Source organism: Acipenser ruthenus, chromosome 2, assembly GCF_902713425.1.
Source record: "Acipenser ruthenus chromosome 2, fAciRut3.2 maternal haplotype, whole genome shotgun sequence".
Lineage (NCBI taxonomy): Eukaryota > Metazoa > Chordata > Actinopteri > Acipenseriformes > Acipenseridae > Acipenser > Acipenser ruthenus.
Window position 1 is genome coordinate 69,826,254 of NC_081190.1, and position 16,153 is coordinate 69,842,406.

The 16,153-nt window shown below is 37.9% G+C and overlaps 1 protein-coding gene across 1 annotated transcript in view; it reads left to right on the forward strand.

Moving 5' to 3' along the window:
* LOC117409129 (ADAMTS-like protein 1) overlaps positions 1-16,153 on the forward strand; it is a 235,444-nt gene that overhangs the window by 51,242 nt on the left and 168,049 nt on the right. The window contains exon 2 of the mRNA XM_058999955.1: positions 2,674-2,793. Coding sequence (XP_058855938.1) covers positions 2,674-2,793 — 120 coding nt within the window. The remainder of the gene's footprint in view (positions 1-2,673; positions 2,794-16,153) is intronic.

The window sequence follows — 16,153 nt, forward strand, 5'->3', positions numbered from 1 at the left end:
TGTATTCAGTATCGCAAACAGATTTTTAGACATTTTATTGCATTGTGCATGTATTTGCATACTGGGGAAATACAGTATAACAAATAACTATACCCTTTTCCGGTTTTGGATTGTATTTTCATTTAATAGTAGGTGAGACTGCAATACCATTTGCTATACAAAATATTGACCATGATATACACCTATTATGTTTTATCAATAAATACATTTCATCAGAAAGGAACTTGATGGGCCCATTAAAAGTTTCCAGCATATATACTGAGAAAAATAACTGCACCTCATTGAAGCGCATTGCTTTTGTACAGGCTCTCCCGAGCGCAGTGTGAAGGAAAGGTGTGGTGACAGGATCCTTTCTCGCAAACAAAAGAAGAATATCATGAACTCTGACAAAAGTCATATCTGTGGTGGATTTAGCACTATTGCAGGAAGGCATGTGAATATTTTGAGCTGTAATTGTCATCATTTTTAGCATAGACTTTCGGATGCCCCCGTAACCGTTATTACTTTAATTAACATTTTTACAGGTCCGCCTTCTGTTGAATGTCGCTTGCTCTTAACTTGTATTTAAAACTGAAATATGCTGACCTATTAAAGACAGCACTATAGATGAAAAGTTGCTGCTGATTCTGCTATTAAACTGCAGATAAACTATTGTCAATGTCACACATGTTAGTGAGGCTGTTCCCAAAGCATAACATTTTGAGAGCCTTGATCTTGCACAGAGTTCACCAAGGCTGGAGTGATGCATTAATCCATTGTATCGTTTGATCGATGGTCAAGCATGCACGTCGTTTTTAGTTTTTTGTTGTTGTTGTTGCTTTTGACATCACTTCCTCTGCCTACTTGAGTTTTCACTGTGCAAAAAAAAAACCAACTTATAGGTAATTGTAGTTCATTGTATTCATTTTCTATCACTACATATAAGTATTAAATAAATGATGGAAAAATAACAAAGATCTATTTCCAAAGTAGACCGCTTGGCCAGAAGCATCCCAGCGGGTTTTCAGCAAGATTGGAAGCAAGGTCCGTTCCTTTTAAAGAATGTGAATGCTATCCTGCTTCTTAACAGAAACAAGATATAAGAAATGGAAACGAAGATACAGGACCTTTTTTTGTAAATAAAAGAAGTTGCCAAACATTAACCATACGTTCCCATATGGAAAAAAAATATATACAATAAATATATTTTAAAACATATATTGAAATATTTTTTAAAAAATGACACAAAAATGTATTGAAATACATTGTAAATATATTTTAGACATACATTGACATATATCCCAAGATATAGTACGAAATATAAGGGAACATATTTCAAAGTATGCTTCCATATACTGTACTTTGAAATATATAAATATATAAAAGTATATTTTGATTTATATTGTAATATTTTCTAACATTACTGCTACACGTGTGTTCTACCCACAAGTTTTATTCATCCAACCCATACAGCTGCAGAGCATAACACGAGTCAGGGCATTTCACACACAGTGGGGAGAGACAGGAGGGTCACACCAAACGACACACACGCACTATACGGTAACACGTCACACTTACCCCAGACAGGACGGTGGTACACACAAGGGGAAAAAATAACACAGGGGTTAACATCCGAGAAGGGGAACAGAACAGCTGACTTGTCCTTTGGAGCCGATAAAATAACAGAGGGTTTTAGAAATGGTACATGGTACCCCATTGTGGTCCATATAGGATTAGCATTCCCAAGACTTGTGGGACTTGCCCAACCTAATGCTGAATTTCTAATGGGGACATTGTGGAAACCAAAAGTTAATTGAGTGACGTTAGTTTTGAGTTGATGAGTTTGCACAGATTTGATTTAGCTATCTTTTCCTCTGGTCTGTGTTCCCACAGCCTACAACCTGTATTTGGTAAGGGTTACCTAGCAGCTGAGACCACTTTTTTTTCCAAATTCTGTTTGTCAGGGATCCTGCGTGGCTAAAACCACTTTCTCACTTTTGTTTTTAAATAAATAAAACAAAAGTTTAGACCAAAGAAAGCTCTGCATGCTTCAGAAAAAAAAACCTTCTTATTACTGAGCCCTGTCCCAAGGCCTTGTTTTAGAGCTAGAGCTGTTGGGAGGAAGATTTCTCGCTGCAACACTCAAGACCCTTTATGTTTGTACACTCTGAGGGGAAGAAATTGAGCTTGAATAATTCCTTTAATAAATACCTTTGCCAGCTCTGACACTTGTTCCAAGAAAGGCCTGCAAATATTAAAACAAACTTCATGCTTTCATAATATTCTTTAACCCTTTTGACAGAATAAAAGTCTTGACACTCTAGCGGCCAGATACTGTACCAATATCTTCAAATGGATCTCCTCCCATTTCCCTCCATTTATGTACCCTGGATGTTTCAAGTTAAAAACACACACCACAGTGTGGTAATAAAGATGCCAATGCCAAGGGTTAACAAATGTATAGGCTATATTAAAAAATATGGTGGCATTTAATGAATGCATTGTCACAAAATAACAGTTTGTAAAGATGATGCTATCTGTCTTAACTGTGAATCTAACACATGTCTCTTGTTTGTCAGGTGCTCACACAGCTTACCGGTCAGGTCAGAAGATTTTTGCAGTTACTGTATCTTTGGTTACATTAAGGGGGAACCCTAAACCTGCACACTTATAGTATGTATCTCTTTTGAATAGGTATGGACAGATGGCAGTGAGGGGGCTGTGTTCCTCCGAGAATTCACACTGATCCGGAGTGATACTCTTCAAGAGGAATCCCTGTCGGAAATCTTGGCCAATCACAAGTCGGAAGATCTCGTAAGTTAAGATCCTGTTAAGTTTGTTTGTATTGTCTTACGTATTTCTCAGCACCTGTTAAACAAACTGTAGGTAAACACTACCCCCATTTTACATGAAGCTTTTTGAACACACTGTGGAAGACTTCTCTTGCATAGTCATGTGGGTGCTCTCGCATGACAGCGATTTTAATAGTACTCTTCCATGTCATTTCTCAAAAAAAAAACCAAATCACACTGTAAGGGACACAAAGTACATAAGTATTATGGGTAATGATCATACACACTGGGATATATAAACACATTTACCATATCGCATTCTTTCTTTTTGATATCCTATAGAGTTAATGCTTTCAAACATTTCCTTTAAAGATTCATCAGTCAAGTCTGATTGTACCGGTATTGGGATTGGCTTTACTATGTTTGCTGTTCAACATTCAGCAACTTCAATCTTAACTATTTTTATGCATTCCAGTGAATTGCTAGCTTAAGTTGAAATAGTTAGCACACTTCATCAGTGTTGTAACACATTCTGACATGTTTGTTGCAAAAGATTCATGTTAAAAATTGCATACAAATGTTCTCACCAGATACTTAACCTAACCTTAGTTATGTTGTTCCTGTAAAATATTGCTGTAAGCTATTATACAGAATTTATTTTCATCGTGTAAAAGTTCACTGGTCTCCCATCTGTTTGGAGAATTAATTGCCAATGTTTAAATGTAAAATAAGTTGTGTAAATTAGCTGAGCTCATGCTTTGATAGATCATTCTTGTCATTTATTTTCAACACTCTCTTGAGGATCACATGGAGGAATTCAAAAGGATTTGCTATACTTGTTTTCAGGGTAGCGCTGCAGCCCTGAAGAATTCCCTTTCAATCTTTTGCTTGGCACGCTCCATGTCTGCATAGCAAACAGCCATGAGCATACGTTTCTCGCTTTGTCTGACGGACATGATGAAAAGCACAAATGTATTTATTCATTTCTCACCCCCTAATATTACTAAATACTAAATGCGTGTGTGTTTCCTGTCATGTTTTATTTTACCTTTTAATTATCCCGGTAGGGAATGGTGTAAATATGTAAAAACCTAAGCTAAGGTTTAAATAACTTTTTTTTTTTTTTTGGCCAGGCTTTATTGTTCTTTTGACTCAAATCTAGGATGACCCAAGCATTTTCATCAAACCTGAAATATTGTGGAAGCTTAACTTTGACCAGAAGAAAATAAAGGATAATGATGGTATTAGGTTTTGTCATGTTAACTTTTCAGAATTAAATTCCAGGTTTCTTTTTTTAACAAACATTTGGGACTACCTATGCCTCAGGATTCTATTCTTGCAATAATCATATGTACAGAATGTTTTCTATTCCGTCATATTGTAATACAGTATAAACACATTTTTCACCTAAAAAAGGGTATTTAGAGTCCCAAAAGCTTGTGGAAACTTTGTATCACCCAAGCTGGTCCAAAAAAAAAGATATAAAACAAATCTATTTTTTTTTAATTATCTGTATTCAAAAGAGACCTAGGGAGCAATTGTGATGTCAAGAGCCTCATTATTGTAATAATTAAGTGAGCAATGATTATACATATAGGTTAGCAAATGGTTTATTTTCTGTAATGTGAGAGACAAGACGTGGAGGACAAGACTGCTATGTTTTATTTTCAAAGTTATGGAACTTACTTGGGGGGGGGGGGGGGGGTTGAAGCAAAGAATGAATGCATCCTAACTGTAGAGATGACTAACTTTGGTGTTAAAACTATTAGGTAAACAAGCTAGTTTATAACAGCAGATTGCCACGCTGGGCATGAATTGTGGGGCTCTGTTATGTCTAGCTAACTCCGCCTTATATAATTAGTTACAAAACACCTACTATTATTTTTGAATAATTGTTTTCCAAAATAAGACCTGTATTTTTGTTTCTGTTTTGTTGTTAACAGTCTTTTTTTTTTGTGTAACCGTCCCTAACATCGGTCTATTATATTTCTCATTGACCTGCCAATTTTTCTTTTTTGTTTACCGTTACAAAGGCACATGATACACTGAGTTGAGGCCTGGCGTTCTCTGTATTCCTATAGTTAACCAGTGTAATAAAAACAATAAATACTGCAGTGCATGCCTTGGCTTTTTAACCATTCAATCACACAGTTATGTACAGGCCTTATTCCTTTAAACATATATTGCCACGCTGCATAACCGATCTTCAAAAATAAATATCACTAACGGTAATGTAAGTAAAATATGCAATCAGCTTCTATTTATCTTTGAAAGATGTATTGAAGGTGATTAGTTGAACTTTATCTTACTTTTTTAAAATATAGCTTTGATTAATGGTGCTTAATTCATGGTTGAGTCACAGAAAGTTACATTTTTTGCTTCACTATATGTGCATTATAGAGAGGGAGTTATTTTATTTTGTATTTTAGTCAGATGTGTGTTATGTGGCCCTGCGGCGCCCCCCACCCCCTCCCCCGTTTATAACGCTCATATTGTGTGTCCCCCGAGACCCGCGTTGAATTCATTTGAGGAATACGGTGATAATAGTTGAGGTTTGCAGTTGAATAAATACTTGCATGAACATATACTGTAAATACGACTCAGGTTATACAGTATAAGGAAATTATAACTGGGAGTGGAAAGAGAAATGGGCTATCACTGACAACATTAATTAATCAACAAAAACAATTAAAATACACCCTTATAAAAGTGTTTGCTGCACGCATGCTTTGTGCTGTACTGAAAATAAAACTGCTGCTGACATATCTGGTTGACAGATGTGCACACTTACCAATGTATGAGAAAAGACAAGAAAAACAAAATCAGCATGTTCCGTCAATATAAACGAATTGTGCAGTGTTATTGTTCAGCCTGATGAAATACCTTGCATGCTTTGTTGGAAATATCCTTGAACCTGAAAGCTCATTTCCTGCCACTGGGAAAACCTTTGCTACATGGACAGTGACCTTTGACCTCTTGTAAGAGATACATGATGTAACACAGCAGGGAGGGGGTTAATACCCTCCCTGCAGAAAACATGTGCGTATGCACATTTTGGTTAATTGTTTTATTAGTTTTGCTAATTGTTTATTTTTTTAATTATCACCCACACCTGATTATATTGTAAATTAATGTCAGGTGCAGGGTATTTAAGACATGCAGCTTGTCTGTACGTGGCTGCTGAGTAGAAGGAGACAGAAGACGTGCTCTGTTTCCGAGCAGTCATAAGGAAACTGCGTTTTGTTTTATGCCAGGTAAACGGCTTAGCCGTCCTGCGATTTAGTCAGGGACCTGCATAAGTGTTTAGTTAGTGTGTATGAGAACTAGGTGTTTGTTTTGTTTTTGATTGTTTATTAAAAATAGCGCGTAAGCGCTTTAAAACTCCATTTCCTGTGTCCTGGGTCTGTTGGAAAGGGGCAAACGAACGACCGTGAGTGCCGGCCAGTTACAATGATCACTTGCATTGAACACAGGACCCAGGTGAACTCCAGTGGGTGTTATTTCAGTCACACTCTCCTAAAGAGTAAATCTTCTTCCCTATTAAGAAACCATTTGAATGGATCAAAGGGCTTACACAAGGGTACTCCGTGGGAGGGGACGGCTGGATGTCCTTAATGGAATTTCTGTATGTTGAAAACAGGATGAACTCCATAGGATAATTGTGATGGCCTACTCATTTAAATGGCTGCTAGTTGCACAGTTTACTTAATTTTACTGTTTGTCCTTCATTGCTAACATTGATGCCTTATTACAATAGCCCATTGACATATGTGAGATAGATGTGTGGTCTTAAGCCTTGCAAATAAGTGAAATAATTACACTTGATTATGAATTTAACCAAGCTGGATTCAACTAGGATGCCTACACTTTAGTACTGGATCAGACCTGTGGACACACAGTGCAACCATCTTAATTTGAATGTGAAAGTCATTCTCTATTTGTTTTTTCTTTTGTCCTCATATAAGTCCCAGAATGTAACAGACATCTGGGGCCTTGTTTCAATATTAACATTGTTTAAAGGCCAAGGAAAATACCATTTTATTTTGTTCAAACTTGGGCAACCTAAATTGTTTTCATTTTCGATTCATGAATTTCTGTTTCTGAATTGCTCTGACGAGCTCTAATGAGCCGAAGCAGTGTAGAGGTGTGGGTGCTTCTCTCCTTGACTCTGGGACAGAGATTAATTATTACACATGACGAAAATGTTTATCCTGGCAACTCTTATACTATACAGTAAACCCAAAAAAGTCCATCCTATTTTAGAAGGGGTGGGGTGGGACACTCTAACACAAATGTAAAACAAAAAATAAAGTACAACTCCTCTTCAGAGCTTTATATCACTGAAAGAACTTGAACCATTTCACCAGCAGATAAATAATGGACATAATGGACATGACCTCAATAATGGACATAATGGACGATCTAAAAGGAGCAAAATCCCAAGTTTTTTTTTTATATGTAGAATTAGTATTTACTGGTACTTACATAGTTATGGTACAGTACATACAGAAAAAAATATTCATGTAGTAGCTTTAAAACATGCTTTACTGAATGTGATACTGTTGCAAAGATGAAGCACAGTCTCTGTATAGAATGTATGGGCTGGGTATGGCTGTAAAGGAGCTTAGACAGCAATTCATAACCCTACCTTATCAATCAATCAATCAGTTTTATTTTTATATAGCGCCTTTCACAACAGGTCGCCACAAAGCGCTTCACAAGGATAAAAACAATACATATTACAAAAACAACAATAAACAATAAAAAAGAACAAAATAAAAACAAAACAGTAATATATATATATATATATATATATATATATATATATATATATATATATATATATATATATAAAGGCAAAAAATGTGTATAAGCAATATTATAAATCTAGTTTTAGGAAGAGCAACAGTGGCAACAATATGGGGACAAGAGAATATCAGCTCATCTAGAGAATGCCAGGCTTTAAAAATTGTTTTTTAGTCTACATTTTAAGGCATCGGCTGAAGGGGGCTTCTCTGATTGTGATAGGCAAGTTGCTCTCACCTCTTGACCCGAGTTAAAATTCTAGCAGCAGCATTTTGTACAAGTTGGAGACGAGGAATAATGTTGTGACTAGTCCCAATGAAAAGACCATTGCAATAATCAATCCTAGAGGATATAAAAGCATGCATTAATCTTTCTGCATCCTGCCTGGAGAGAATTAACAATGACTCGGTTTGATTATCATTTTAGCCCAAAAATGGTTTTCTGCAGTAGTACAGTAACTGCCAAGATGGGTGCGTTCCACACTCATATGCCTGACTCAGTGATCTGTCACTCGCAGACATATGTCATTGTAAGGACAATACTCTCATTAACCAAAACCTAAACTTGCAACAGTAAAGAATGTTTTAGTTAAGCTATGTGGGTTTGAGTCTTCATGTTGGCTTTGTTGTGATTTCAAGCTGGGATGTAAGAAGCAATGTTCGATCTGATTTTTTTGGATGGTAGACAGTCATGCTGTTTGCAAGTACTAAAACAGCTGCTTTTAATTATCAAGGCTTTTGTAAGTGAGGAAAAGATTTGTTTCCTATTTTCTGTTGAAGAAAAAATAGACTGTGTTACAGTACAGTAATCCGTAGTGTATCCGCCCGCCGCATATATGCCCTAACTGTTTATCCGCCATGATCAAGCTCATCATGAATGCAAAATGGCTACAGGAAAGCAAAAGCGAGTTGTGCTTATAATTGAAAAAAAAAAAGATCATAAACCTATGCATTTTGCTAGTGTGTAAATTACCCAACACTAACGTAAGTGTATACAGCACTGTGACAGGGAGGATCTTGCGGGATGTGTGCCTTTGTGAAAGCAGCTGGGACGTGCAACAGGACGCGCTGCTAGGCAACCAATTGAACAGGAAGGCTCGCTTGATTCTGAGCTGATCGAGAGGTCCTGATTGGCTAGAGGGCGTGCCTGGGGAACGATTGCACTGCCGTGGCTACACAGACGGGCACTGAGCAAAAGAGAGGTTTGTTTACATCGAGGAGAGCGTCCGCTCCAGAGGAAAACAACAAGGAATTTAGAGGAGCTCCCTAATAAAAGCTGAATCTCAAAACAATAATTGTGTGAATATAGTAATTGTTACAGCTGTGTATAATGGTATTTAAAACAGGATTAATTTATCCGTCTTTTTACGTATCTGCCCTTACTCTGGTCCCACTGCAGTCGGATATGCGATGGACTACTGTACTTAAAAGGTGATCTCTACCTCATAGGTTTAACATGCAATCCTGTTCACCATACAAAACAACAGACCCAGATTAAAACTAATACACAGTAAGACTGCTTATGCAAGACACCTTAGTAGAAGGTATAGAAAAGTTATCAGGGTCAGAGAAACAAGCCTGCGGCTTCGTTTCATAGTCTCAGTTATTTCCTAATGTAGTGGCCACACCCTGTAATTTATTTATTCAAAACACAGCTGGTTAAGTTCCCTAAGCGTTTTATTGTTGACAGCTCTGCTGTAATTCTCTGGCTCTTGGGAGACTATGATACTGACAGACGGACAGACATGATACAGTGGTTGAAAACTTGGAAAAGTATCAATAAAACATATTTTAAATGCTCCGTTGAAAGAATTAGGCATTTCATTTAAGAAGGGCATAGACTGCTCCTACAGATCAAAGGTGATAGAGGATAAGGTTATTTCATGTAGTACCTGTAGCTTTAAACAGTAGTCATCAAATGTAACAAAAAAATCATTCAAAGCTGTCAAACGGCAGGATAAACCTTTCATCAGCCGGGATGTTCCAATAAGCCTTATGTTTGCCAGATCGGATTTCAGATACTGTATGTGGGCTTAGCATGAGTCTTCATGTTGGCAAGGTAGGACACAAGAAGCAACGTTAGATCTGTGCCGATGCCAGTGGATTCCCAGCCAGCTTTGGTGGTGGATGGGAGACATTCATGCTGGTTGCATACATTGACACAAAAGATGTTTTTTGTCTGGTTTTAATCTTTTAAGGCTTATGTTAACACAGATTCAGAAAATGGTGCCCTTGTCTGACACATCTCTTAGGCTTGTTTGAAGAAGTCACTGCAAGGATGGACACAAAAAGATCCTATGACATCATATACTTCCAAAAAGCCTTTTCCACTGAAATCTGTTTTCCTCCTTTCATTAAACTAATTGAGAGCAGCACTGCAGGAGAAATTTAAAGACAGAAAGATGAAAACCTTAGAATAGTTGTTAAAAGTTCCACCCACCAATCCGGAAGCTCCATTGCAGGTCCCTTCCACACATGTCTAGCATTAAAAAAGCGAAATGGCAGGAAAGAAAAACATTGACAAAGCACATCAATCTGTACATTTAGAGGTTTACAATGTTAAAATAACAACGAGGGCAAACAATAATCATTCCTTAAAACACTGTAAAGGAATCATTTCAACGTAAACAGATCCAGGCCTGTGGCTGTGTCCTGGTATACTTGCCTCAGGTGGCTGAGGAGAACACACAAGAGACTGAGGCAGGGAGATTGATGTTGTTACGCCGACTCAGGCACACAGGATTTAATTAATAAACACAAACAAAAATTAAACAATAATGTCATGTGACGCACAGAGGACGGTACAAGACTGTAAAAACACTAAAAAAAATACAACAAACTATGAATCAAAAGTGCTGTGAAAACTGCAGGCCTTGCAGCAGCCCCGATCCTTTGGGATCGCCATGTTTTTATGGTGACGGTCCGCTGAGACACGCCCACCTTCCTGCTGGAACAGCTGATTGCTTTCAGCTGCTGTTCCACACAGACAGGTAGCGGGTCCCAAATGGAGTCCCATCACAATTAAATAATTCAATTAATCTATTTACACAAATCCATATATTTACAACAGTTAATCTCAAATATACAAATAGACATAATTCCCCATGTGCAGGACTTCCGCCCTGTCACAAGGCCTCATTCAAGACTAGCACTTTGTTGGCTTTGAATTTTATGGCTTTAGAGAAGCCTTGTGCAATTTGGGGCCTGATTTTAATTCAAAATTATTGCGCTGCTGTAGACACAGTATTGATAAAAGAGAGAGGGGTGCCGTTCAAAACAGTAGCGGATCTGAAAAAAAAAGAGCTTCGTTAAGCGTTACAGTAGGCGGAGGGCTATTTTAGTTGCATTACCTGTCCTGTTCCTTGATGTTGTTGTTGTTGTTGTTGTTTTTTTTTTTTACCATGGCATAGGTTTTCAACACACTTCAGAGTGCTGTTCCAGTGGGTATAATTCTATGGTAATTAGGAGCTACAATAATATTTTGGATGCCACACATCATAAACAACCATGCTATTAATTAACTCTGCATTGCAAAGAAAGGGTGTTTTACCTTTTTTAAGATTTTACAATTCTATTACAGAAATATTACACAATCTAGATTTACAACAAAGATTTTACTTGTCTTCCTCATATTTTGTTCTCGCTGAGACAAATTTAATTGTTGCATCTCTCCCTTGAGATTCTATAATAGCACAAACAAATGTGCTGTGCTAAAGCAGTGCCAGTACTACGTATTACATTAAAGTGTGTAGTTGCTGGTATGAAATGTCTACTTTTGACAATTGTTGTGATGCATTGGTGCATGTGTTTGCCCATTTTATCTGGTTTAGATAAATACAGTACAATGATAATATAATAACACCACATTTCTAGGAAAATAACATTTCATTCTGGGCCCCATTAACCATTGTGTAACAAGGTCATGACAATGAAACATAAACAGTTAAACTAAGTCTCTGTAGTCTCTGTAAATTGATTAGTTAAAGTTATAATACTAAATACGGCACTTAAATATATTTATTTGAAGGTGATTTTCTTAACCTAAAGTAGGCATAACCCTAACATAATTATTTGCTGTTTCAGACTCCTTGATCTTTTATTAATTATGTCATTTCAACACAGCTAATTTTCACTGTGCTTTCTGTTGTCATTTACCCTGTTAAACCGAACAGAGCTAATGTTGTTGCAATTTGGTTTACACTGGCAAATGCTTTTATTACAGTAACGAACCTCCGAGACATAAATAAGAACAGATTTCAGTTGGAGCCGCTGGAATAATGTTCTGATTCAGTGTTATTTGTTGTTAACCATAGCTTGTTGGATTGGTCTCCTTTTGGTTTTATGTTGCTTATATTTTCCATTGGCAAATGCAGGTTTTTGAAAGCAAGTAGACCAGCGTAACTTGATGTGGTTTTGCTAACGATTTGTGGTACTGGAGTCGCACAATCATTGAGGGATGCTGAGCTACACTGATGTGCTGCTTTTTCAGTTGAACACACATGCGCGCGTGTGTGTGTGTGTGTGTGTGTGTGTGTGTGTGTGGGTGGGCTTTGCCTCTGAGACCTCTCAAAGTAAGTACAATGCTTGATTTCACACCCAGGATCTACTATGCTCACCCAAGATTTGTTTGGTCCTTCGTATTCAATGATGTCTTCATTTAATGGGTAGAAAACGGTCTCTGTGAGAAGCGGCACTCTTATATTTGCTTTTTAATTACTTGCATTTACAACTGTTTTACAAGCAAATGTTACAAGCATCTGTGCATGAAAACCTGTGCAGATGAACAACAGAGTTATTGCTCTACCTGTCTGTCTCAGAAATAGCTTGTGGTGGGATACGCCCTGCCCCTGTTCGCATTTTGTGTTTTGTTTTCTATTTGTTGTATTATGATTTAAATGTATTGTAATGTATTGTTTTATAGCATGGATAGAGTTAATATCCCCCAACCAGCTAAAACGCGTGAGCGTATTGTGGCAATCTCCCAATTAATCAAGTAATTACCAATTGGGAGATGGTCACATATATAAAAGCAAGCAGCCTGGGGGGGGTGGGGGGGGGGGGGGGGCTGATGAGAGTTTGGAGAAAGGAGACGGAGAGAGAGTAACAGTTATAAAACTAAAAACAATTGCTACTCGTGCTGGCTATACACCAGCACGATACTTGTTTTAATGATTGTCTGTTTTGTTTTGGCCAATGTGCAGTTTTCTTTGTGTATCAGTGTTTTGTGTTTTAAACCTTTTATTTAATAAATAAACGTGCATCACTGTTTCAATTTGCAGTACTGAGCCTGTGTGTTTCCTGGTCTGATGTCACCACCAAGCCATCTTGGTCACATAGCTCAAACTCTGTTTTTATTTGAGCTAATTAGGAAAGTAGTGAGACACTGTGACCAGGAAAGAAATTCAGTGGTCATTTATTCTTCCTGTGACCGTGTAACGGGGGGGAGGGGGATCTGTGCTGACTGTCTGGTGCATGCGTGGTACTGCGGGAAAGGGGTAGCAGCCTCGTAGATCCTCCTGTCAGTCATGGCAGTGACACGGAGAGGTGGGGAATAGGGTGTGTTGGCTTTCCCTCTCTCTGAGTGGCTGAGAGGCGGGCCTTGGGGGATCGCTCGGCCCATAAGTACTGTGCTTGGTTATGCATTCGGGTGGCCGGAGAGAGGATACCGAGTGACACTGGCGAAAGACGCCAGTGTAAACAAAGACCAGGCAGGATCGCCAGCGGTTGAAGAAAGAACAAAACAAGCAAGGAAGCACGGCTGAGGAAGACAGCCTGCCTGAAACAAATAAATCAAGAATTAAAATAAGTAATTACATACCCGAAGGGATGTGTGTAGTTATACAGGGAACTCTGGCCACCCCAGTGTATATGGAATAGCAGAGCGTAGGTTGGAGACCCGAACTGACTGGCTTAGCGGCAATGGGGGCACTGCATAAGCAGCACCTTTATTTTGTAGTTTTATTATTTTGTGTTTTATTTTCTCTTTTTATTTCACCTTTGGTTTTCATTATCATTTTAGAACACCTGTGTGTGCTGACGGACACAAGTGCAACCCCTGCTTACCATCGTTGGTATAAGGGGAGTTGCAGCACCCAGCGCCATCTGGCGACAAATAATAGAAAGAAAAAAAAGAAAATTCCCAAAATAAAACTGGGCACCCGTGCAGTGTTTCAAATAAAACCTTCTGTCCCGTGTATGTCAGTGAATTGCCCACCACCCTTCCACAGAATGGCACAGCATTTCCAATGTGTACCATATGATGTTGAACCAAGCAAAAGAGAATTGTATATGCTTTGCTGGGCCTAATGCGTGTCAATATGTTTCACAGTATATGTTTAAATTTGCAGTAGGACTGCCTCTTATGATTGTAAATATATCATCTAACAACTGGAGTGGCTAACCTGATAAAGGCACTGCCTGGTGATTTTTGAGATCTGGTAATTGGCCAGACCACAGTTTAGAATTATACCTGAATTTCCTGCCAGATTCAGTTCTGTCTGCACGTTTTATGATTTGCACAGATAGGAGGCGACTTCCAATGAGCTGTCAGATGAGACTATGAAATAAAATAAAGTACTTTTATTAATCTCTCTCTCTTTCTCTCTCTCGCTCTCTCTCTCTCATATATATATATATATATATATATATATATATATATATATATATATATATATATATATGAGATCAGCATATCAGCAAACTGCTACTTTGAATACTTGGAATTTATAATCTTCACAGATGTTGTGGTGCTCCTCTTCAACAGCGCAGTTCCTTAACGCTGGACATTGCTGTCCGACACTGACTCCTAGTCTTTCTCTGTACTGTAGACTGGGCTGCAGCTTCAATACTCTCCCAATACTGAACAGACTGCTATGGAACACTAAGGTGCCTGCTCTACACTACTGAACATGATAAGGCTGTCACACGTACAGATATGTGATAAAGATTACATCATAATGCTACCATGTAAAGTAATAGTTTGCAGTCCGGAGCCTTCCAAAGTTGATAAATAGATTTAAGTCCTAGGTCTATTACATAGAAATCCAGGAACATTCTACTAATGGTAAATAAAAACCAATGCAGACAACCCATAACAATTCCAGATTTTTTTTCATACTGAGAAATGAAAAAAAATGACACGTTAATTCTGTTGTCAGAATGTAATGTTATGACTTGCTATTTTCAGGTAGGGTGGGAAATCAGTAATTGTAATATACTCTGCTACTGGTGTATCATTACAATCATTTCAGAGTGAGGTGTGGTAGAAAGTTTCTTGTAACTTAGGAATGTCTAGTTTAATTGAAGCAAACTAGTGTAGCAACCTCTTTCTATTGATACTACCATCAGGTCACAGACTTTCCATTGGGGGCTTTCCAGGATCTGGCAGATGTTTGGTCTGCCTTAGGCACACAGGTCTTTTACCTTATTACTAAAGAAACTCCCCAGAAATGACATGCGATTATCAATCGCGTTCCCCTAAACAGGGACAGCCAAAACCCTTGGCATTTCGAGAGATCCAGAAATGTATCTGGTAGGTCTTTGCATGCCATGTTATTTCAAATGCTAATGGTATGTAATTGTATTGTGTTGACTGATTGAGCATAAAGACAGGGGTAGCTTGTCGAGACAACAAAATGCAGTATAATTCCATGATTGATTACTTAGTCTTCTGTCTCTGTTGAATATCAGTTACTTGTACAGGTATATTATCAAGGACTGCTGTTCCTATTGGTCAAGGGGCAAAATTGGTAATTAGTTGAGTAAGAAGAGGAGTAAAGGTAGAACATACTGGATTGATGGATGTTTACAATGTCACAGAATCAAAATGAAGAGGTAAAGGGTTAGGCACAGATTTTCTTTTTTCCTAATTTGAAGCCATCGGTTAAAATCTCAAGGTAGCAAAGTTTTAAATGGCTTAAACAATAGGGTTAGCGCTGGCATTTCTTGTGTTAAGGTACTGTATCAAACCTAGAAATATGGTATCTGTTCAGATATAGAACATGGTCATATACTTTTACAATTACAGCCAATATGAAGCTTCAAATGCAGAAAGTGGAACTTCAGAATTTTTCACTGAGGCTTAAATTACATACCCCCTCCTTTTAAGAAAATATTACCGAAATAGAAAAGTAAGAAATTAAATCTCTACAATCTGAACATGGTAAAAGATATTTAATTCTTTAATGCTACTGGCGGAGGTTTCTCCTGCTGCACTTTTTGTTTTTAATAAATCGTCTCACTACAACCCAGCACCTGTAGGCCTTCATGCATTATTGGAGACTGCAACGTTTGATTCTGGACTGAACCATTTCTTGTCCGGGGGTAAGTTTAATACGTTGTGCATGGCATGTCTCTTATTAGATAAGAGATGTCATTTCGCACAATTTGAGGAGCCAAAACCGCATAGATCCATGAGTTGACATCTTGTACAATAATAGACACCCTACACACAATGTATTAACTTACAATATAATAACAAACACACTGCCTCTATCTGGCCATGTGGGGTCATGTTTTTAACTCGGTGGGAATTTGTGGCATGTGTTTGTAAAACAACTTAAAGATTTTAATAGAACA